The sequence below is a fragment of the Camellia sinensis genome, chromosome 14 (genome assembly GCF_055761805.1).
Source record: "Camellia sinensis isolate YWXY chromosome 14, ASM5576180v1, whole genome shotgun sequence".
Classification (NCBI taxonomy): Eukaryota; Viridiplantae; Streptophyta; class Magnoliopsida; order Ericales; family Theaceae; genus Camellia; species Camellia sinensis.
Window position 1 is genome coordinate 99149015 of NC_138974.1, and position 23077 is coordinate 99172091.

General features: G+C 34.7%; 1 protein-coding gene across 1 annotated transcript in view; it reads right to left on the bottom strand.

The window, feature by feature from the left end:
* Nucleotides 1–23077, bottom strand: part of LOC114270374 (calcium-transporting ATPase 3, endoplasmic reticulum-type) — a 213573-nt gene that overhangs the window by 24582 nt on the left and 165914 nt on the right. The window contains 10 exon segments of the mRNA XM_082905147.1: nucleotides 478–579; nucleotides 2197–2328; nucleotides 2451–2501; nucleotides 4395–4455; nucleotides 5834–5863; nucleotides 10786–10893; nucleotides 20332–20528; nucleotides 22503–22582; nucleotides 22585–22606; nucleotides 22725–22877. Coding sequence (XP_082761273.1) covers nucleotides 478–579; nucleotides 2197–2328; nucleotides 2451–2501; nucleotides 4395–4455; nucleotides 5834–5863; nucleotides 10786–10893; nucleotides 20332–20528; nucleotides 22503–22582; nucleotides 22585–22606; nucleotides 22725–22877 — 936 coding nt within the window.

The window sequence follows — 23077 nt, forward strand, 5'->3', positions numbered from 1 at the left end:
GAAAAGTAGAAAAAAAATAAAAATACGCCCACATATACATCGATATCTCTCAAATCTATGTATCCTAAACTTATATTTTTATACATAGTGAATAAAAATGTATAAAAATATCTTTTTCCCATATTTTCTGTGTCCGTATCCTAAATTTTTAGAATCCCTGCATCCTGTCTCCGTATCCATGCTTCTTAGATCAAACTTATGCTTCATCAAGTTACCAAGGAGAGAAAAGCAACAAAGGTTCAGACTCTTACAACATCCTTTTCTAATTCAAATGGTTGTAAGGTTTCAACTCTCTATTTTTTTTTTGTGCCTTTTACAAGCACCACACATTAGCAGCCACATAGTGATCAAATTAATTTAACAAAAACAAATATCATAGTTCAGTTGTAAATTGTATTATACGGAATGGTTAAAAGTGACTAAAAGTAATCAAATAGCAGAAGACCACAAAGTTATAAAGGACATAGATTTGATTACCTTACGAGGTTTAGCCTTCATCACATCACAGTCTGGCTTATTAAAACCAATAGCAGAGGCAGGCAATCCGTCAGTAACTAAATTTACCCAGAGCAGCTGGACCTGGAAGAGAAAAATCAATCACTCAACTTTACTTCGCTATGGCATCAAGGAAACATAAAAATATCCAATAAAATAACATATTTGAAAATAGAATGAGGACATAGCTTTTAAGTATATGGATGAATTTATTTTATTTATGTCACAGTTAGTGTTCTAAAAATAGGTCGTAATCGTTACGTAATGCTATTCCCTAACTGTATGGGCAGTTACCACTACTCATTATGGCTGCTATAGAGGTATTATTGAATTTCACGGCCGTTACTATTGTTACATAACAACGGCCAACACATTTTTGCGCATTTTCTCTTCTATCAGCTTCTGTTTTTTATTTATTGAACATTATTTTTGTATGTAGTTCTAACTTGTAAGTTTTATAAGTTGAGGGAAAATAGATTAAGATGGTTTGGTCATATACAACGGAAACCAACAAAGGCAGTAGTAAAGAGTTGCGATACAATGATGGTAGATGGAAGTGTTAGGGGAAGAAGCAGACCGATGGTTTGGTCATATACAACAGCGACCAATAGAGGCAGTAGTAAAGAGATGAGATACAGTGACGGTAGATGGAAGTGCTAGGGGAAGAAGCAGACCTAGATTGACGTGAGCTAGTGTAGTAAATAGAGATATGAATCTCCTTAATTTGACTAACTATATGGCCTTGGATAAAGTCGAATGGAAAAAAAAAATTCATGTAACTGACTCCATTTATTGGAATTTAAGACTTGGTTTGGCTTGGTTTACTTTTATAACTTGAAAAATATGAATCATATGATTTTATTAATTGTATTCATATTTATTTATTAAACATATGTAACCTGCAAATTTGAAACACAACATAATATCACTAGTCTAAAACTATTAATAACAAAACAAATAACAGTAAAGTGGTGCATTATAAATGTATCACGGATGAAATCATTAAATGCTGAGTGAAAAATGTGAACTTTCTTCGCAGAGACTCTAAAAAAAAGTACAAAATTCAGTGCATACATTGGATAAAAACTATACTAAATCCCCAAAAAAAACCATTTTAAACCTAAACAAATATGATTCTGAAATAAAAACATGTGTATCGTTAAGTTTTCGCAAAATTATATGAGAAGTGTGAAATTTCACAGCTCTGGTTGCAACAACCATTACGCCCCTTACACCTCACAAATGCATCATCGCCACTGTCACCAGTTTGGTCATGGTAAGGTAAACTTTCTACACAAGGGACCATGAGCGCATAGCAGATAATCAAGCATCATGCATTTTTATACTGAAACCTAAATAGGAGAACCCAGTAATGGTCATGCCAATGCAAGGTGCTGGGAATGGTGGACTAAATACAGACCTATTTTCTGCCATTATTTGCATAGGCGGCTGCCCTTAAACTCCAACTCACAATGTCATGCTTGACAGCCAATGTATGCCATAGCACCAAGCAATAGTCTCCGTATATGGCTAAATTTATGATAAATTATGTTCAAGTTTTCACACACAAAAATATGCATGCCATGCCACCAACTTTTATGTTGAAAACAAGAACTAATCAGACGAGTCATTTACATGTACACTTCAACAAATAAGAGTGAATTAAACAAAAGATCATATTCTGTAAGCAAATATACTCACAGGAACAAGAGTTTAAGGTATTCCAAGTACAGCTGCCACAAAAATACAAACAACTTCACCAATGTTCGAAGATATCATGCATCGGATAAACTGCTTTGTGTTATTGTATATAGCTCTTCCCTCTGCAACAGCCTGCTTGGATATGACTCATTCTTGAGATGATTGAAACCATGAGATTTTTTCTGACTTCAAGAAGACAAACATGCCAAGGAAATAAAATTCCTACTCATCAAGATGAAATAAGAAAAGCTTACCGCAACAATTGTAGCAAAATTGTCATATGCCAAAACCATATCTGAAGCACTCTGAAAATCCAAACAATACAAGAGAAAATGTTTAATAGATGTGTAAAAGCACTTATATAGAAACCATAAAAGAGCACTTATGTAGAAACCATACAAGACAAGCCACAAAAGAGCATGGCAATTATGTAGAAAGAATGCAAGTAATGAAAAGAGAGATTTAAACAATATCTCATATATATATGATGACCAGACCATATTACCATGAGCAAAACATTTTAGAACTGTTACATGGACTGTCTAGGTGTCACCAGCACGATTGGGATCTTTTTAGAGATATCTCTAAATTGTGTTACATGCACTCTTCTAGTTAACCCATTGTACCCGTGGGCCGTGTCCACCAAATATGACAAAGGTAAGGGTATGGGATGTGTCCAATACCCGTACCCAATTTAGAAACTTGGATCCTCTAATTTCATATGATGTTTGAAGAATTTGCTAATAAAGAAACATTTCCAGCTTCTCACACGAATGTGAGATATAAATTCTATATTTTTTTTGAATCTCATTTACTTTGAAATACATTTTTTAATAATTTACAATATCTTATATAACAATATTATATAATATGCAATACATAAAAGTATTTAAGATATGTATCCATTCTCAACTGTTGGATGCATATTCTAATATCCTAAGTTTTAGGTTTATGAAGATCTGATGCCTAGACTCACATCCAGTACTCATATTTGAGTCCATGTAACATAGATTTAAAATACATTGCAAAAATGCAACAAATATGGACATAAATAAAAACACATTGACATAATTCACAAGTGTCTAATGTCTGAAACGTTCATGTCGGAAGACAATCTATGAAAGAGAATAAAGTAATAATCAAATCTCTATAACTAGTACAAGTAGGTAACTAAATTAAACAGGCTGATAAATCGTAATTATTCACAAAAATCAACTATAGCTTTTCAGTCATCCTTTTCCAACCCTGGAAAAAGGCAGGGGCAGCGAGTTACGATTGGAAGACATCCAGCATATTACCATCAGCCAAAACAAGTTCAAATGAGACAAGTAACAGTCACCCACACCATGTACAACAAGATGGACGTAATAGTTAGCTAAAACTTAGTACTTATCAGCAAAAATAAAATAAGTTGCCTAAAACATGAAAAAAAATGTATTTTACCATATAGAAATGTTCAAAGGTTCTTTGCTAACCTGCTGAAATTTATAGTCTAAAAATTCTTTAATTTAAAAATAAAAATTCTGGAGAAATTTCAATGGGCATGCCGGTGTGCATGTGTGTGTCATTAGAGAGAATATTCTAGCTTAGAAATTTAAAGATGTGGGTGATTAGATGTTGGAATTTTCCCATTCCAAAGATCACAAGGCCAACCGATTGCTACTAAAACTTCAAATTAGATCATGTGATTAGAATTTCCATGTGAAGATTGATAAAACTACGTGATCTAATTTCTATGTCGAGATAGCTTCTTAATTAAGCAACCAAAACTGTGTTATTACTCATTATACATCTAAAGGAGAATCTTCCACAGAAACTACATGCCTCTTAGCATTAAAGTGATGTTAGGGAAGTCATCAGGTTATGGCACCACATTTTTTTTTTGGGGGGGGTTGAGAAATGACCAAACTTCAATAAAAAAGCATCAAAGCCATGCAACGAATACAAAACCAACTAAAGGGCTAGCTAACAAGCTACCTAAAAAGTGAGCAAACCCAAAATAACTAATTAATCAAATCCTCTATAAAATCTACAAAGGTCAGCACATCTGGATCTACTGAAACCATAATCCAACTATGTAACACAGTAAGCAAATGTCGTTCCAACCATGGAACCGACCAAGTCATGCTAGTGAAGGTACATTTATTCCGCTCCAACCAAATCAACCACATCAAACAGTGGCCCGCAAGCAACCACACCTTCCAACGTCTCTTCCCAACCCTCCCCCAACCCAACTTTGCAACACCTCCGCTGTCAACCCTGGTTGAACCCAAACCAAAGAGAGCAACAATGGCCATCCATAGATGTGAAGCAACTGAACAATGGCTAAGCAGATGGTCCACTGTTTCTGTATCCCCACAGCACATGCAACACCAATTAACTAAAATATGAAGACGAAGACGAAGACGAAGACGAAGACGAAGACGAATCAAGTTATCAATAGTCAGAATACGCTCTAAAGCCACTGTCCACACAAAGAAAGCGACTTAAGACGGACAACCCATCACCCAAACACTCTTCCACGAAAATGGAGCACCATCCCCGCCCACAAGCGAATGATAAAAAGAAGACATTGAGCAAACCCCTTTGGAGTTCCGCCATACCCACCCCAAAGTATCCTGCCCTTCTCCTCCCCCCACCCAACCAAAAAAATCTAAGGCCATACAAAAAACCCAAGAAATCCACCAGTTGCCCCAACTCTCAATCCTGCACCTCACAACGCAAACCAACATTCCAAACTACCACCTGCTATTGCACATGCGCATAAGACACCACTGTCGCCTCCTCATCAAGAGCAATTGGAAAAATCGAAGGAAACCTCGTAGCTAGAGTTTCTACTCCACACCACTCATCCTTCCAAAACCTGACCCGAACCCCCACCCCAATCCAAAAGCAAGCCCTCTTCCAAAACTCCCCCCGACCGAAACCCTTCCACAAACTCCGTCCATGTGACTGTCGCACCTCACCTGTATATCACTCCCCCATCCCAACCTATACTTTGGCCCCACCACTTTCCTCCACAACCGCTCCTGTTCCACCACAAACCACCACCACTTCCCCGGAAGAGCTAGATTAAATGAGACTAAGCTCTGAATCCCCGACACCCCCATAGCCTTGGGAACACATCAGGATCATACAATCATTCTGATAACTGAGACTCAGGAGACCTACCACTTCATTTTGGTGTTGTAATACTTCAACCAGCATCCTTTTATGAAATTATGCCCGAATTACAAGATATAATTCAAAAAATTATGCCCGAATTACAAGATATAATTCAAAAAATTAAAATTCTCAAGAAAAAAGTAAAATGACTAAAGAATTATCAAGTGTCAAGTATACCGGGTGAACAGTGTCATGCGTTGTAATGCCATTGCTTTTTGTAGTGCTGGAAGCTCTTCAAACTCAGAAGCAGTGTAAGAGTGTCCACCAAAATCTCCCATGTTATCGAAAGCACCTATCTTTTGACACAGTGATTCTGCAGTACTCTAAAGTTGCCTCTCAAGTTAGAAAAGTACCCTTGAATATTTAAAATATTAAAAAAGATTACATGATATTACAAAAAAATTAATATTGATAATTTAAGTTACCTTGTTATCCCCTGAGCTGTCATGCATGAAAGTAAAGCATTTCTTACTTCTTCTCTTGGTGGATCAAGCATTCCGACCTTTAATTTTATTGAACATAAAAAAGAGTAAGAGAACAAGAAGATAAATGGCAACATGAAGACAATATCCAAATCCAAAAGATCGATTATTTTTACGCTCAACAGGGAGAAACTAAAATTAATAGAACAAAATTTGATCAACCAATCATAGTTCAATAATGACTGTCTCAAAGAGAATGTAAAGCATTTAAAACTTGTTTTACGTGCTTTTACATTGTTTATTTATCTCCCTACAAATATCTTTTCATTTGAGAGAAAACCATTTGAAACTTCTAATAAATTCTCCTTCCCTCTTTCTTTTCCTTTCTCTAGATACAACCCAACCAAACAAATGAAAGGGTGGGTGATACAAAGCATGACAAGAAGAAAAGTGGCAAATCAGCGATTTCATATGGAGTGCACCCTAGACATTATACAATCATGTTACGGTTAATTCATCCACATTCCAAACCCTTCCCCAATCTTCCTCTTTCTCTATACAAAGGAAGCAAAACACTGTTCCAAAGTTACTACTCACAATCCCAATTCCCAACCCAAAATCCTTCCCCAATCAAGCATTAACCAAGCCTGATCCCTAATTATACCTGTTGGCCTACAAATTAACAATTACATCTCATAAATAGCTACTTTCCTAGAACCTTCAGTAGCCAATTCTGAAATCTTGCAGCCACAAGAATAAAACTCACATTTTCATGTACAAATCCTAAAAGCTGCCATCGACCTTTTAGGATCCTAAATCCCTTACCCTAACTACTTTCCATGACCATGACCCACCACAATTCCACTTGTAGGTATCCTTAGGCTAAGTTTTCTGAAGTAGTTCTTCATTAGAATAGTATGACCATCAGCTTTGTATCAGAAATGATCCTTCCTTTCCTTAAAGCCATAAGTTTTCTTTGTTTAATCTACTAACATGTTTAATAGCAAAAGCCTTTCTTCCAAGTTTGATGCCCTTTTGAAAGGTAACAAAAATACTGAAACTACCAAGGAAGATTTTGGCATTGATCTCTCTCTCTCTCTCACTCAAACCACCACCTAACAAAGTCACTAGTGGCCACCACCAACTTCACCATCGGTGGTCATCACACCTGCCTCTGAAACTTACATGCAGTAGCCACCGTCACCCAACATCTTCTCCAACTCCAACAGCAGTCTACCATCATGAGCCATCATTTCCTGTGTTGGGGACCTGGTACAACCCTCATCATCTTCCTCTTCCTCCCTCCTTCCATCTTCATCAATCAAGCTCTTTCCTCTATCTCTCCAGCTCTCGTTCACTCTCTGGAAACAACTAATTTAAACTTGACAGATTAACAACTTAAACTCTAAAAATGACACAATTTCACCATGACCAAAGCAAATCTAATTGCATGTTGTTTATGTTTGGAGCAGCTCTACAAAAACACATCATAATGTCAAAAGCTGTTAGGTCACATTTAAACAAAATATTTCTTAGTGCCACCATGCCAAATTAATAGAGCTTTGGAGTGGTTCATATTTGCAGCATTCATAATATGATATGAACAAGGTTGTTCATTATATTAGTTGTTCCCAAAGTTTTTAAGGGCAAATGCATAATGCAAGGCAAATTAGCCCTCATGAGGTGAGGTGTAAGCCTCAAGATAATGAGGTGTTAGCATTTCAAATTTCAAATTTTTATATTTAGGACATAAATAAAGTATTTTAAAGTAGTTAAAAAGTATTAAAACTTAAATATAAAGGTGTAAATACTTTTCTCCTCAATGCACTGAACATTTCACTATCCTCGAGGTGCGTACAAGCTGTCCTACTCGGTTATCAAAAGAAAGAAGGAAGGAAAAAAAAAAAAAAAGGAGGTTTGTACAAGCTGTCCTAGTCGAGGTGCGTACAAGCTGTCCTACTCGGTTATTGAAGTTGAAATCGACATTCTAAACTTTAATTATTAAGCTTCTTACTTAAGCTTTAGGATTGTGTTTTCTTTGGTTGATCATTTACTTGATTTTTCCTATGAAATATAGTTACAAAAGAGGTTTTTCTTTTATGTTTAAACCATGTAGGAGACAAAGTTTAACAACAGCCCAAGACAAACTCTCCATGTGTGTACTTTTCATATGTTTTTTTGTGCAAGATGCATACAAGGCACACCTAAGGCGCATATGCCTTAGACAGTTGAGGCGCATGCCTTAGACAGTTGATGCGCGATTTTGGAAAGTGTTGCCTAAAAATCAAGGCCTTAATGCATTTTCCCTTAGCCTTACCTTGTAGAGAGCCTCAATAATGGCTTTAAAACTTTGATAGTCTGACATTGATTTAGAAGAAAAATGGCTTCACTTCCACAAGTCATAAAAAGATATTCTCTCCCTTGGGCTAATTGATTGGTTATGCTTGTAGATTGGCCCATTTTGCAAGAGTTAGTGCAAAGCTATAGGCAAGTTTCTTTCCAAAAGACATTTAAAATCATTAGGCCTGCGGTTCAAAAAGACATTTGAAATCATTTGGTTTGGTTTACAAAAGACGGTCCAGTTCTCGATTCCAATGTTGGAGAACCATAGATGGTCAGTTCAGTTCTAGGTTAAGTATAAAGCCAAACTAACCCCACCCAAGTGCATCACTAACCAGAAGAGACCCAAAACATTCCCCAATCATGCAGCAATCACGCCAAAACCATTACCCCACTTATTAGCCTTCAAATAAACGATTAAATCTCATAAAATAACAGCTTCCCTGGAACTTTCAGCAGTCAATTCTGTTAATCCTGCAACCATACAATTTAGAAATCAAACAAAAATTCAACATTTTTTATCTACAAACCCCAAAAGCATTCTTTTATCTTCTACAACCTAACCCTCACAAATTTCCATAACCAAAACCCACTGCAATTCCACTTATAATCAGCGTTACGCCAAGTTTCCTAATGTTATCATACTGCAAAGGGATTTTCAATCTTTCCTTTTCTTCTCTTCTCTTACCAACCATAGCATGCTGGACGCATGGTTCTAAATTGCAGTATTGAGACACATAACGGTAACGATCGTGGTATAACAATATCAAGAGTATCAGCTATACATACTGGGATCAGCAACTCACCTAAAACTCAATAATACACATCTTCAGATGACTTTAATCTTAACTGGTCATATTTTAATAAATATTGGGACATTTAAAAATATATTTTTCATACTGTATGGACTAATAAAATTAATGTTAATAAAAAAAAAATGGCCCCTTTTCATCAATTGAAGTTCTACAGTATGAAAACCTGTGAGAGTAAGAACCTGTCTTTCAATCCCACATCAAGTGAAAGGAGAGATGAGCAACCCAACTACAATAAAACAAAGACATCTACCAATGCACACTCAAGAGTCTCACATCGGCTAGTTACTCAAGCAACAGCCATCGCACTAGCTTTAAATAAGCCTTATAAATTATACCCATGAACAGAAAGTACTCAATCATTGGTTAGTCCGACTCTCCGCACCACATGGCTGAATGGATGACTAAGATGATTGTTTTAAATACATAATAAAGTAAGGTTCAAAAAAAAAATTTATTTCAGATATGGTGAAAAACCATTACGGACTGGTTTGTAACAGAAACCAGCCGGTTCAGGAACGATTTCAGTTCACACCGGAAAATCAGTCAATATCCAAATCTGCCATCCTTAAACCAACCGTTACGTTACAAACTGAATGCTTTTTAGAACCACTAATGGACTTGTGGTAAGTAGTTGCGAGAATTAATAAGAAATTTCCACCAACCACCACATACAAGTAAATGATTTACCATGTGTGTGTTTCTGCATACATAAATAAAAATATAAGCTAAGAAGCATGGACACTTCTAAGAAGGTGGCATGTTAGATACTAACACTGACCGGACACTTCCTAACACGTGAAAGACACAAGTCCAAACATGTGCTGCTATTTTTTATAATTTTTTTAGACTCAAGTCATTTGAGGGACTCGCATTCATTGCTTAGGCACATATGAAACACATTATAAGTTTCAACAAAATAACTTTCAATAAAATATTTAGACTTTAGAATTCAAGGTATGCTATATATTTTTATTAAATTTGAGTGAAATATTTATAAATGACATATAATAAATATAAAAAACCATAAATTTGTGTGTTCCTCAAGTGTCGTGTCTTACATTTTTTAAAAAATTGTTATGTTGGCATGTCCATATCGTATCACGTGTTCGTGTCTGCACTTTTTTAGTATAGAAGTTAATGGATGTTACGCTAGGTTTTCAAAAATATTCAATTGGATCTCATCTAAGTGGTAGGAGCTTCTGATACATAGTTATTGTGACTTGTAAGCTTACTCAAATTTATATCACACTTAACGCTACTTTTACTAAGAAATTTATGACATAATCTCATATATACAAATACCACTCATTTTTTTTTCCATAGCGGAAAGATCTAAAACATTTCCACGGATACCTAAATTTGATGAATTTGCTAACAAGTACAATGAAAACAGTTTACCAAGCTTGCCAACTTGCAAACAAGTACAATGCTTCATAGTGAAGGGTAGCCACATTCATGGGGTCTCAATAATAAATGAACGGGGCAATTACCAATCAGGGTTGACAAAAAAAATTTACAAATACGTAGGGGTACAACTATTTCTTGTGAAAACAAACACAATAAAATTTGCACCCCATAAAAACACCCAACCTTTCGTAAATATTTGCCCCACTTCCCACTGATTGATAGTTTCCCCTAAATTAATGAAGCATTCATGCAAATCACTCATTTTTGCTTCTTTTGTTCTTTTCGTCTGATTGAAGAAATGACCACTTTTAGTAGAAAGTAGTAACAACCTACTCGAATGATGATGGGAAAATCACACAAAACTTGTTGCAAGAATCTTGATGCCTAAGACTCACCAACAATACCAATCAACAAACTATACCCAAAAAAAACATACTAACCCAACAAATGTAAGATCCTTTTCATCGTCGAAGGACACAATTTGATGACCCATGGGCATCCTTTTCAAGGCTAGAGCAAGACATCGTAAGGTTTCCTTTCCTGCAAAACTGATCAATAAAAAATTCATATCTACACATAAGGCCAAGGGATAAAAATAAAAAATAAAAATAAAAATAAAAAAGAAAGAAAGAATTAGCCATATAACAAAAAAAAAAAAAAAAAATCCAAAAAACCATATTTCTCTTAAGAAACTCGTATTATTGATTAGGACTAAACAAACAGGTAAAATGATGCGCAAGTCAAACAGATAAAAAAAATTGCAGAAGGATTGACAATGATTATAAAAGGTACCAGTATATTATGTGAGAAACCAAACCAGTAACCAATCAAACAGAGGACCATTGTCTGTATTTGGCCAACATCATGATTATTACAATGGAATAGCACACAAACAACCAGCAAAATTCGAAAATCAAATCAGTGGGATCTAATTGTCTCCTGATATCAATAATCCATGTCACAGATACAGATTGGATTTCTCTTTATTCAATCAAGAGTCATTCTCTTCCACCTTTGAACATAATTTAATTTTTCAGTTTTTTAATTCCTCCAAACTTTAGCTTAATGTCAGATTTTGGTCTGATTTAAAATTTCAATCTTTAAAAATATACAAGGTATGGAATATTCAATATATACTATATACATGAAAAATATGAATAATAAAATAATAATAATACAAAGGATTCACTTAATCCACATCTGTCAGAGCCACATGATATCAAAGATTACACATTTTAAAAAATATTCCTTCCCAAAACTGAGGTTAAACTCCATCTAGTAACCGTCTATATGCTAGGGGCCATTGCTTGATGAAGTGGTTAAAGCTGTGACTGCCAAACGTGAGATTGTAGGTCAAGTCTGACTGTTTTGAGCAAGCAACTTTGAGAAAATTATGCCGAGTGTTAGGTCTTCTGTAGCAACAATTAGGCATAACCTTTTTTCAATTGTGTAATACGCTTGCATAGAATAAAGGTGAGGCCAAAAGTAAATATAAAGGGCACGAAGAACAAACTTTGCAATTCATTAAGGCCACATACAAAAAACACAAAATGAAATTAAGGGTTAAAAGTGAAATAAAAAAATAAAAAATGAAGTAGTTAACAGCTAGAAGACCCAAGTGTACCATTACAACACAAGCACAACTTAAAAGTGTCCAAGATTATAATCATTTCAAGAACGAACTATTGAGAAATGTAATTTAAAAAAAAAATTAAAAAAAAAAATAAAAACTTTAGGTGAATCCCATCAGTAAGGTTCAACACACTTTTAATTTTAAAGGTAACTAATTAAGCAGACAAAAAGAAATGAGTGAGGGGACACAACACTATAAAACAGTGCCAGCATTTACAATAAAAGGCTAGAACTATATGCATATGTCATGTTAAAATAAAAGTCAAAATCTGCAAAAATTGGAAAATGGTTGGTTTCAATTCTAACTCACTAGGGATCAATTCAAGCCAAGTAAAAATCAGTTTTTTCCGGCCTGGTAAAGTCTCATTTTATAATTATTTTAATAAAGTTAGTTTCCTATATGATAATTTATAAGTACTGGAAGTTTTATCCCAAAAAATAAAAAATAAATAAATAAAATGACAACCGAAAAATCTAGTTTGGTAAGTTCTATTCTCAGACCAGTCAGTTCATTTTTGCTTTTTTAAAACAAAAACTGACCAAAACCCAGAGTCTATGTTATTCCCGACCATCCACCCTTGCACCATTAACCCAATCGTCCCTTTCACTACTTAGCCTCACCTCAGTCCTTATTTCCCTGTCTCACTCTTAGAGACAACGGTTGAAAGATGATGCATCATCTGGTTGTCTGTCTTGCAGTGTATCCAGCCAACCTCTCTCTCAATGTCACTCTCCCTCTTCTCCATTAACATCTCACTACTTAGCCTCACCTCAGTCCTTATTTCCCTGTCTCACTCTTAGAGACTACGGTTGAAAGATGATGCCTCATCTGGTTGTCTGTCTTGCAGTGTATCCAGCCAACCTCTCTCTCAATGTCACTCTCCCTCTTCTCCATTAACATCTCACAAATCCATCTCTATCTCAAATCTCACCACGGCTGCTCAACATCTCTTGCCCACCAGTGACTTATTTTCTATGTAGACATCTCACATCTGCAGCTACATCTCAAATCTCACCTTGACTACTCAAGGTCTCTCCTTCACCAGCGACTGATCTTCTTCATTGATATCTCAGATTTCACATCAATTACTCGATGTCTCCGACTCAATTGACATCTCTCCCTCACCAGTGAATGATTATTTCTGTCATCCTAAGGTAATTTCAAAACCCTTGTTTTACTTAAATATATTAATTTTTGAGTCCTTAATTGTAAGCCCTAATTGTAAAAGTCCAATTTTTTAAAATCCCTAGTCTCCAATTTTGGGTAGCGTTTGGTAGAGTTTTCTAAATATGATTTGAGAATAAGAGTTGTATTTTGAGTTTGTTAGTTTTGAAATTATGATTTGAGTGTGAAAAATTTGTTTAGTGAATGAGTTTTGAAAAGAGTTTTGGATTGAGTGGGAAATTTTTGACGTGACATATGATATTTGATACAAAAACTTACAGCTTATAACCAAACACACAACTTAAAATTCTATTCAAAACTCATAATTTTTTTTTTAAAAATTCCAATTTTTTTTTTATTTATATATAAAAAATAACATGTGCCAATTGTATATAAAAAAAAAATCACTGTACCGGTCACTGTACAGTTAGCCCAAATTTTCCCATCTTCGACTGAGTTTTTCAAAAGTGGATGTAGAATTAATTTTTGAAAACGGCAACCAAACATCACGCACAAATTAAGAGGTAGAAATACATTTTCAAAACTCTTTCAAACAGAGCCCCCCATTTTGAAAAACTTGAGACTATACTTCACTGGCTGATGAAGGGGAATAGAGATTTCTTGCAATTTGAAGCTCCATGTGATTTTTAATGATTTGCAATTTTTTGTATTGATCTAACAAATTATGTTTAACCTCTTTTTTTTTAGCTAATGTGGTTTTAATGCATGTAGAAACTACTATTTTATTGAATTAAATAATGTTTAACTTGGAGGTTTTTTTATCAATGTAGAGTAGCCAATTTTTTATTTGTAAGTTCTTTTGCTAATCAAAAAAACCAACAAACTACAAAACCAAAACAACCAACTAAATACAAAATGACAGGTTCAGTTTATCACCTCTTCAGTTAGCTTTGGTTTCTTAGTAAACACAACCGACACAATCAGTTCAGTGATCATTTTGGCTAAAAACCAACCACCCCAAACTGATTACACCCTTATATTTTATGTTTGTAGTTGGGAGCATTTGGTAACCTTTCGAAATTTTTAGACAGGTTGCAGGGGTCGCCCTATTGGTCAAGTTATGTAAATCGATTTTATTCATGGGTCTCTTTTGCTTTTAATAGGTTTTACAAGCCAAAAGTCTTAGTTTCCAAATTGGCAGATAAATCCCACTCTTAGATTCCAATTAGGCAGGTAAATCCCACTAGGAAGAGTTCTCTAAAGTCTATGGACAGTAATTAAAATTTAATTTATTAAAGAACAAGTTTAAGAGAATTTAGCTCTCTTGGTAAATGTGTGTGATGCAAACCTGGCAATTCTAATCCTAGGTGCAATGCCTGTGAGAATCCAAGTATGAACTTGCTCCCATACTCACCCAAGAAAAGGCTAAAATTGTAACGAGAAGACCTTCTGCTTGAAAAACAGATTAAGGTGTGGTGGAATCAAATATTGAATTTGAAGGAGGAATCATGAAGACAAAGGAAACCAAAGTGAATGAGCATCTTAATGCCCTTCAACTTACTAATCAATCCAAGGGTGTTTATCTACAACTAAACTGACGATTGATTTTGTCATGCCACAAATTCAGTAATACAATTGTAAAGAAAAATCAACCATTGTCTTCCTTGCAATCCCAAACTTAAAATAAATAAATAATTAATAAAATTGTAGTCTCAACTTCATAATTTTAATACCCTACCATGAATGCAATTACAAAAGTTGTGGATTCATTTACTCTAGTGCTTCAAAAGTCATGGTTTGAGTTTTTGGCTCTGTTTGGTTCCATTCTGGAATCATGATTCCGCCCTCATATTCCAACCCTCTGTTTGATTATAGTTTTCAAAATATGATTCCAAATCACATTTTGAAACACATTTGAAAACATGTTTGGTAACCAGTGAGTTTTTGAATTTTTGAGTCTACTTGGTCGTTTGCCTGGGCATCCTTTCGAACGTCCGGCCGGTTGACCGGAACAGTGCTTTTTTTTCTTTTTTTGCAATTGCCTCCTGTTATTTGAAAAAATAAAAAAAATAAAAAATTATATTTGTTTTTGATATTTTTTAAATATAGAAATTATTTTTTTTAGCAAAATAACAAATTATTTGGCCATTTATTTAAAATTAACAAAAAAAAAATTAATTTGTCACAGTAATTTTTAAAAAATAAAAAAACATTTTTAAACAAAACAATTAAAAAAAATTCAATCAAATATACAATCAAAAGTAATTTTAAAGCACTAGCTAAATATATTTTTTTAACAAAAAATAATATATATTTTTTAATATTATAAATAAAAAATATTTTCGGAATTTTTTGAATTTTTAAAATAAAAAAATTATTTTTTTCAATAATTATTTTTTTGAGTTGAATTTTAAAAAGAGTTTGGTTATGAGCTTTGAATAGAAATTTCAATAGAATTTCGAGTCGTGTGTTTGGTTATGAGTTATAAGTTTTTTAATTAAGTTTTAAAATTTTTTTTCAAAATTCATAACCAAACAACTTTTCTTATTTCAAAACTCATTTCAAAAATTCAAAACTCAATTCAAAACTCTTTTCAAAACTCATAACCAAATAAATTTTCGATTTTCAAATCATGATTCAACAACTCACAAACTCAAAATACAACTCCATTCTCAAATCATGATTCTAAAACTAAACCAAATGCTACCTTTGTTTTTGTTTTTCTTTTTTTTTCCTCAACAATGGAAGAATGACACAGATAATAATATCAACAAAAGGAAAAATTAAATAAGCAAAAGAATTTGGAAATTGGTTAATTTCAAGTCGAATGCACATAATGATGCGGAACATGACATGGAGATTTTATTTATTTGTAATTTTATATTTATTTTTTATTGATAGTTAATTAGTTACTGATTTTACTAAAGATTAGGTTTCCAAATAATGTTATGATTTAGTTTCGTACTTTAAATTTGGGTTTCAAGCCTATATATATTAGGTCTTTACAATGTAATCTTTAACTTTGAATTAGCAGATAGCATATGCAATGCTTGTGCAATTCAAGTAAGTAAAAGTAAAAATAAATAACAAAGAAATTAATGTTGCAATGTGTGTTGCTTAAGTGGTAGGACTTTCTTTCCTAAAGTCAAGGTCAAAGTTTCAAGTCTTGTGCACATCTCTATGTAACTTTTTTGTTTTAAATAGAGAAATGAGAGACACATGGCATAAGGAGAAGCAAGCAAAAGCTTGGACACCAAATCCAACCTTCACTTAATATAATAGTATAGATAGATAATCAGATAAGGGTTACCTATACGGAGATAAGAAACTTTTATAATTTTGCCCATAAATTAGATTTCTTATTTTTGAAATTTTTTAACTTTCTGAACATGGGTTGTAAGGGTTGCCCATTCATGGATTCTATTTGGTTTTTGATAGGCTTTCGAAGTCACTACCTACATATGAAGACAATCCTTAATATGGAAGTCAGAAGTAATTCAAAGTTGAAACCTGTAATCACAACTACAACATCACAGCCCTGCATTGCCATCTCTGGTGTTGCAGACTCAAGACTGTCATATTATTTTCTATGAGCTGCACAACTTAAAAAATCTGCTTCAATGTGCCCACCACAAAACTTTCACGCTATGAGGCATCTACTCTACAAGCATTTGAGCGTATGCAAAAGTGTTCATATCTTCTACAAATTTATCTCAGAGAAGTGAAGTACATTCAAACAAGTAGTATTAGAAAAAGGAAGCTAAACCAAATGTAACATTCCTAACTTCAATATGGAGAAGCTTAAGATGATTTGACCAGTAAAATAAACTTATAATTGACATAAAAAATCAATCAATGAATGTAGAGGGTGCTTTTAAATTTGATGTAAAATTAAAGCAAGCAATGGTAAGAAATATTATAGATATAATGTACACGATCCACATATTTTAGGTTTGTCAAGTTTAATAGCCTTGATATCCATAAATTCACACAATTGCACAATTGGAGCATGTTGTTTGGCATTTTTGGTGAGAAACTGAATTCCGGCCTATTAAGTAAGAAATTCACTTCCTTCAAAGATGAAACTCGCTCCCAAATAAGATAGAACCTCTCAAACATACAAATCTCAAAGAAACAAAAGAAAAACAACTCAACCTTATTCTAGTACTTTCTATTTACACAATATTTATTTATACTTAACAAAGACAATTTGTAGTTGACATCAATCTCTAATGTTTATTCATATTTAACACATATTACAATCATGTAGAAAAAAATAATTGTTAGAATATATTTATATATTTAATATATTAAATGTTCCTATATAGGTGCTCCCAACCTTAGAGACTTCTATATGCTCTCACTCTCCCACCGCTTCCTCGACTCCCACTTCGTGCAATAATGTGTGAACTGAGTGATGCCTGCTATGGTCTTACAATTATTGGATTGTTGGGAGTCTAAAAAGCACGAACATTCTAAGGAGACATCTCCATGTCAGACACGGACACCCTTTTCTATGTTTCCATAATTCAAAATAAAAATCTAAATTTCGAACAAGTAGGAATGGCAATGGGGCGGGGCGGGGCGGGGCGGGGCGGGGCGGGGATGACCCTCCCCGTCCTCGATCCCCGATAGTAACAAAATCCCCGGCCCCAGCCCCGATCTCCGACGGGGAACCCTTCACCTCCCTCACCCCGTCCCCTAATGGGGATCGGGTTTCCCCGACCCCGAAAAATCTCCGCCAAATCTGTTCAACACACATACAAACACAAGAACAAAAAAAAAAATAAAAAATAATCTGTATGTATACAGATCTGTTCAACACACACACACACAACAGAGATAATATTGTTCATCAACAACAACAGATATAATATAGATAACAACTTGGAAAAAAAAAAATTGTACATCAATCAACAACAGATATATATGTATAGAGAGAGAGAGAGAGAGGGGGCTTCACAAACTGTCCGTTGATCAAGACATCGATCGGTGGCTTCACGGTCCTGGTCATGGTCGTGGCTTCAAATCGGTGGCAACGGAGGGATCGGTGGTGGTGGTGGTGGTGGCGGCGGCTTCAGATCAGTGGCTTCATTGATCTGTTCAGATCGGTGGTGGTGGTGGATCTGGATGATGTTGATGCTGATAAGAGATGAGAGAGATCTGAGTAAGTGAAGGAGAGAGAGATGAGAGAAGTCGTGGTGAGACTCAGAGAGATCTGAGTCAGTGAGGGAAAGAGAGATGAGAGACGTGAGTGAGGGAGAGAGCTGAGACAGACTGAGAGAGAAAGATAAGTGTTTTGGTTTATATATATATATAAAGGGGTACAACAGTAATTTTGCTTCGGGGACGGGACGGGACGGGCCGGGTACGGGGCTAGGACACTTATCCCCGTCCCCGGCCCGAAATTGATCGGGGATTGATTTTCGAATACCATCCCCGTCCCGTTGGGGATATTTTTTGGGAAAAATCGCTTAAATCGGGGTCGGGGGGTCGGGTCCCCGTCGGGCCGGGTTTAAATTGCCATCCCTACAGACAGTGTTTTGAAAAGCGCACTTAGGCACACGCCTAAGCTCAAGGCAAGGCAAGGCAAGGCACAGTTTTGCGCCTCAGGCCTGGTGAAGCGAGGCGACATAAGGGAAGCGCTGCCTAGGCGATGAGGCGAGCGCCTTGTGCGCCTCGGCGTTCTATGTGGATACCCACATGGGATGAAATCACATTTACAGTATAAAATTTTCAAAACGTGAGTCAAAAGAGCAAAAACATTATTAAAAAAAAAAAAACCCCAGTGGAGAAGAAGAAGAAGACGCGACGAGTACATACCACGCCATGCCACGCCACGCAGGTTCTGCTCTCTTCTCCTCTTCTTCTCTTCTCTCTCTGATTCTTCTCTTCTGCTTCGTCTTCTCTTCTCTTCTTTCGTCGTCTTCTCTCTCGCTTCTGTCTCTCTCGCGATCGCTCTCTCTCACCTCTCTCGCGATCGCGATCGCGATCTCTCTCTCGCTCTCTCTTCTGTCTCTCTCTTTATCTTCCTGATTCATATATATATATATAATATTATATAATACCTATTATATAATATATAATATACTTATAGATATTAGATAATATACAAAATATAATTGATTCAAATATAAAATATATAATATAATATTATACAATACCTATTATATAATATATAATATACTTATAGATAATATGTAAAATATAATATATACTTATACATAGTAATAAAAAAAAATACACATGTATATGAAATAAAATAAAAAAATTAATTGAAACACATTATTTAAAAAATATAATAAATAAATAAAATAATATATATATAAATTAAAAATTAATTATTTTTTTTCTTCTTCTCTTCTTATTAAAAAAATTAATTATATACATATTAAATATTTGCTTATGTTGAAAATTGTGCTATATTAATATTTTGCTTAACTTCTATAACTTGCGCTTCGCTTTGGTGAGGCGCGCACCTTGCCTCGCACCTCGACGCTTAGGCTCCAGGTGACCTTGGCGCCTCGATGTGCCTAGAGTTTTTTAAAACACTGCCTACGGACAAGTGTCCAACAATCATTTTGTAATGTGTCCATCACTTCTTGGCCATGTCTATCTATCACTGGAAAATAAACATGAGACCAACACTTCTTGAACATTTGCTAACACATGATATTCAAAGTTTGAGAATTTCACAAAAATATCTTATAATGCCCTTAAAGAAATGTATAATTATTAAGAAATGTCCTATAGAAGTTTCACATAAAATTAAATGAAAAATAAAAAATGTAAGAGAATTAGATACAAAATTTATTTGATATAAAGTAATTATTTAATTTTGTATATATTACGCACATATATAACTATATAATATGAATATATTCCTAGATAATATAATATCAAGATATAATTATTTGTGGCGTGTTTGTGTCATGTTGTATCCTTGTCCCATGTCCGTGTCTATGCTTCACTGTTGGGAACAACTAAGAGTTTTGTGAGTCTTCTCGCTATTAGATTTTAAAGGAGGGAGGGTAATTAGTTGTGTAACCCTTGTACCTTTAGCCTTCTTGGTTTGTGTAAGGCTGAAACCCATACTAGTCAAAAAACATAATTGCATACATATGATATATATAAATATAAACAGCTATATCTATGTGCTTGTGGATGTATCGGTGTATGTAAATAGGTAAAAGTTCTTGGTATGAATATAGAGGGAAGCAAACCCAACCTGTGAAATCTGGACTCTAACTCAGTTCGAATATTTGCAGTTAGTGGAACAGTGGAACCATCATCATTGCAGAGGATACTTGTACATCTAGAAATGATACTCTCTGGAGCACCTGTTGAAAACATAATCTCCATCTGCTTGCGACTACAAAGGACAGTCATCATCTTCCGATCATGAGAAAATTCCAAAAGAGAGACCTGCAGGGTATAGATTCACAAGCATGATTTGACAAGGAGATATCAAAAATTTAAGCGACGCAAATGTTTATCACTAGATCTACAAGATCCATTTATTGAGACTTCATTCCGTTCTGTGTGAAATACATCCCAATCAAGAACTCCAAGAAATCGAACAAGTACCTTTTGGAACATCACTACAACTCTAGCAAATAAAAGTGTATGTACCAATTTTGACAAAGAAAATTAGAAGTCTCTATCTCTGCAATATTGAGCTGCATCCTTAACATGCACAATGACACACTCCCTGACCCATGTCTGAACCACAACCAAAAGTAACCTATTATTTTTGAACTTTTTAGAACCGGGACACACTGGAAACATATGGGACACACATGGCCATAAAGACACATAAAACATATTGCATAACAAAAAAAACTTGCTACTCAATTATATAATAAAAACAAATTACATTTATACCAATTTATTTCTGCTTTAAACTTCTTTTAATTTTTGGAATTCTGAAGTCCAAAACTTCAAATTATGTTTATAAATAAAGCTTTCTAAGATAGATATTCGGACTTCTGTTTACACTTCCTTTCAAATATGTAGGTATAGGGAAAACAATTTCTTACTATTTGTTATAATAAAATATAAATGTATTTGAATTGTAAAAAGTGATGAAATAGCTTTATTTTCATTTACACACCTAAAATATATTTTATTTGTTGTCATATCCTTACCGAGTCTTTGGCCTGATTTCTTATAATAATAATAATAAAATTGTCGTGTCAAGTGTGTCCATATCGCCTTGATATGTGTCCTGTGTCCAGCCTCAATGCCACAGAAAAACAAACATGAAAGATCAAACCAAAATTGTATACTTTTCTCAAGAGCTTGTCATAATCTCATACACAACGAACTCACATTCTTCATTTCTCTACGAAAAAAAATAACCGTTACATTTGATAACAATAACAATTCAAGAGCAACCAGTACGAACTAGAGTTGGAAAGTTGACAATATTGTAAATAACAAGGCAAATGATGACTAACAACTATACTGCCATAACTGTATACTGAAATGTAGTTTCTCTCATTCAAACATGTAAAATGTTAACATATGATACAAAGAGAGGAAGAATGACAATATGATCTTTCTCACTGTTGAATATTTTAGAATTATTATTATCTATGCAGTTGAAACTCCAGAGTTTCTAATATTATTAGGGAGAACAAAAAACCAATGGACACTAACTGCATCATCTAAGGATGGCGACATGGACATGGACACAAACACGCAACACGGATACGATACGATGCAAAGACACCGACATGTGAAATGCAGGACAATACATGGCCAGAACACAGCAAAAAATATACTTCTAATTTTCCATGTGAAAAATATGAATATTTTATCAACATAACATTTACATAACAATTAAATTCCATTAAAACTGCCAACCACAATGTTGATTATCCTGTAGCCACCTTTGCCGGAAGGCTTATACAGCAATAGTTTCTTTCCAGTCACCTCTCTCTCTCTCTTTCTCTCTCTCTCCCTCTCCCTCTCCCTCTCTCTCTGTTGGCCAGCCATGTCCACCCCACGTCAAAAAAGGACACATGTCCTCTGCAAGACCAGGAAAAAAAGGGGAAAATAAATAAATAAACACAACAAAAATTGGTACACACCCTAAGGTGTGTCCAACAGTTTGTCAGACACGTGTACAGGTGCCCCGTTGGAGTGTCTATGCTTCCAGTTCATCAATACTGGCTGTCATTTTGTAAACAAACACACAAATAACAGCGAAAAAGGGAGGAAAATCACTGCAAAAACTGGAAAGGGAGCACGCTAAGCCAAGTTGCCAATAGTCTATCATAGTGGCCACACATCAACAATCATTATAAGTGTTGCAAACATTAGATTCCTTAGAATTCGGGGTACATCATACTCAGCAAATAAAAAATCAAACAGCTACCATATGTAGAAGCAAACCTTTTTAAATTGGTCTTCCCAGTAATGATTGCAGTAAGAAGCTCGTTCATGCTTGCTCAGCATATTCAGAGCAGAAGGTATGAATCAAATCCAGGAAGACCAACCTGGAAACAATGGTGACATGAAAACATTTGTACCTTATAATTCACAGTCAAATTAACAGCAAGTAAGCTGATGATAGACAGGTGAAAACTGAAACAAAGCAACAATTGACTGCAAAACCTTCTCTGCCAATACACGAAGGGCTACTTCAGTTGACTCCCCTATTTTTTCATAGTTCCCCTTGTCCGAGTTGTACTGTAAAACAGACTCGTTGCATAGGGCTGAACACATTGCTATGTGAAAAAGACAAGGAAATTGAGCTGGAAACTCAAGCTGCAAAACAATAAAATCCAATGTAAAGTGCTTGACAAAATATCCTGAAAGGTCTACAAATACCAAGATGTTTACTTACTTGTTAGCAAGAGTAAGGAATACTTTGTTCTTTATGTTTATGAATAAAAGAAGGAAGGTTCCGATTATATATGTGTATTAGAAATCTAATAAATCTCAGGTGCTGCATCAATGCTAATGTC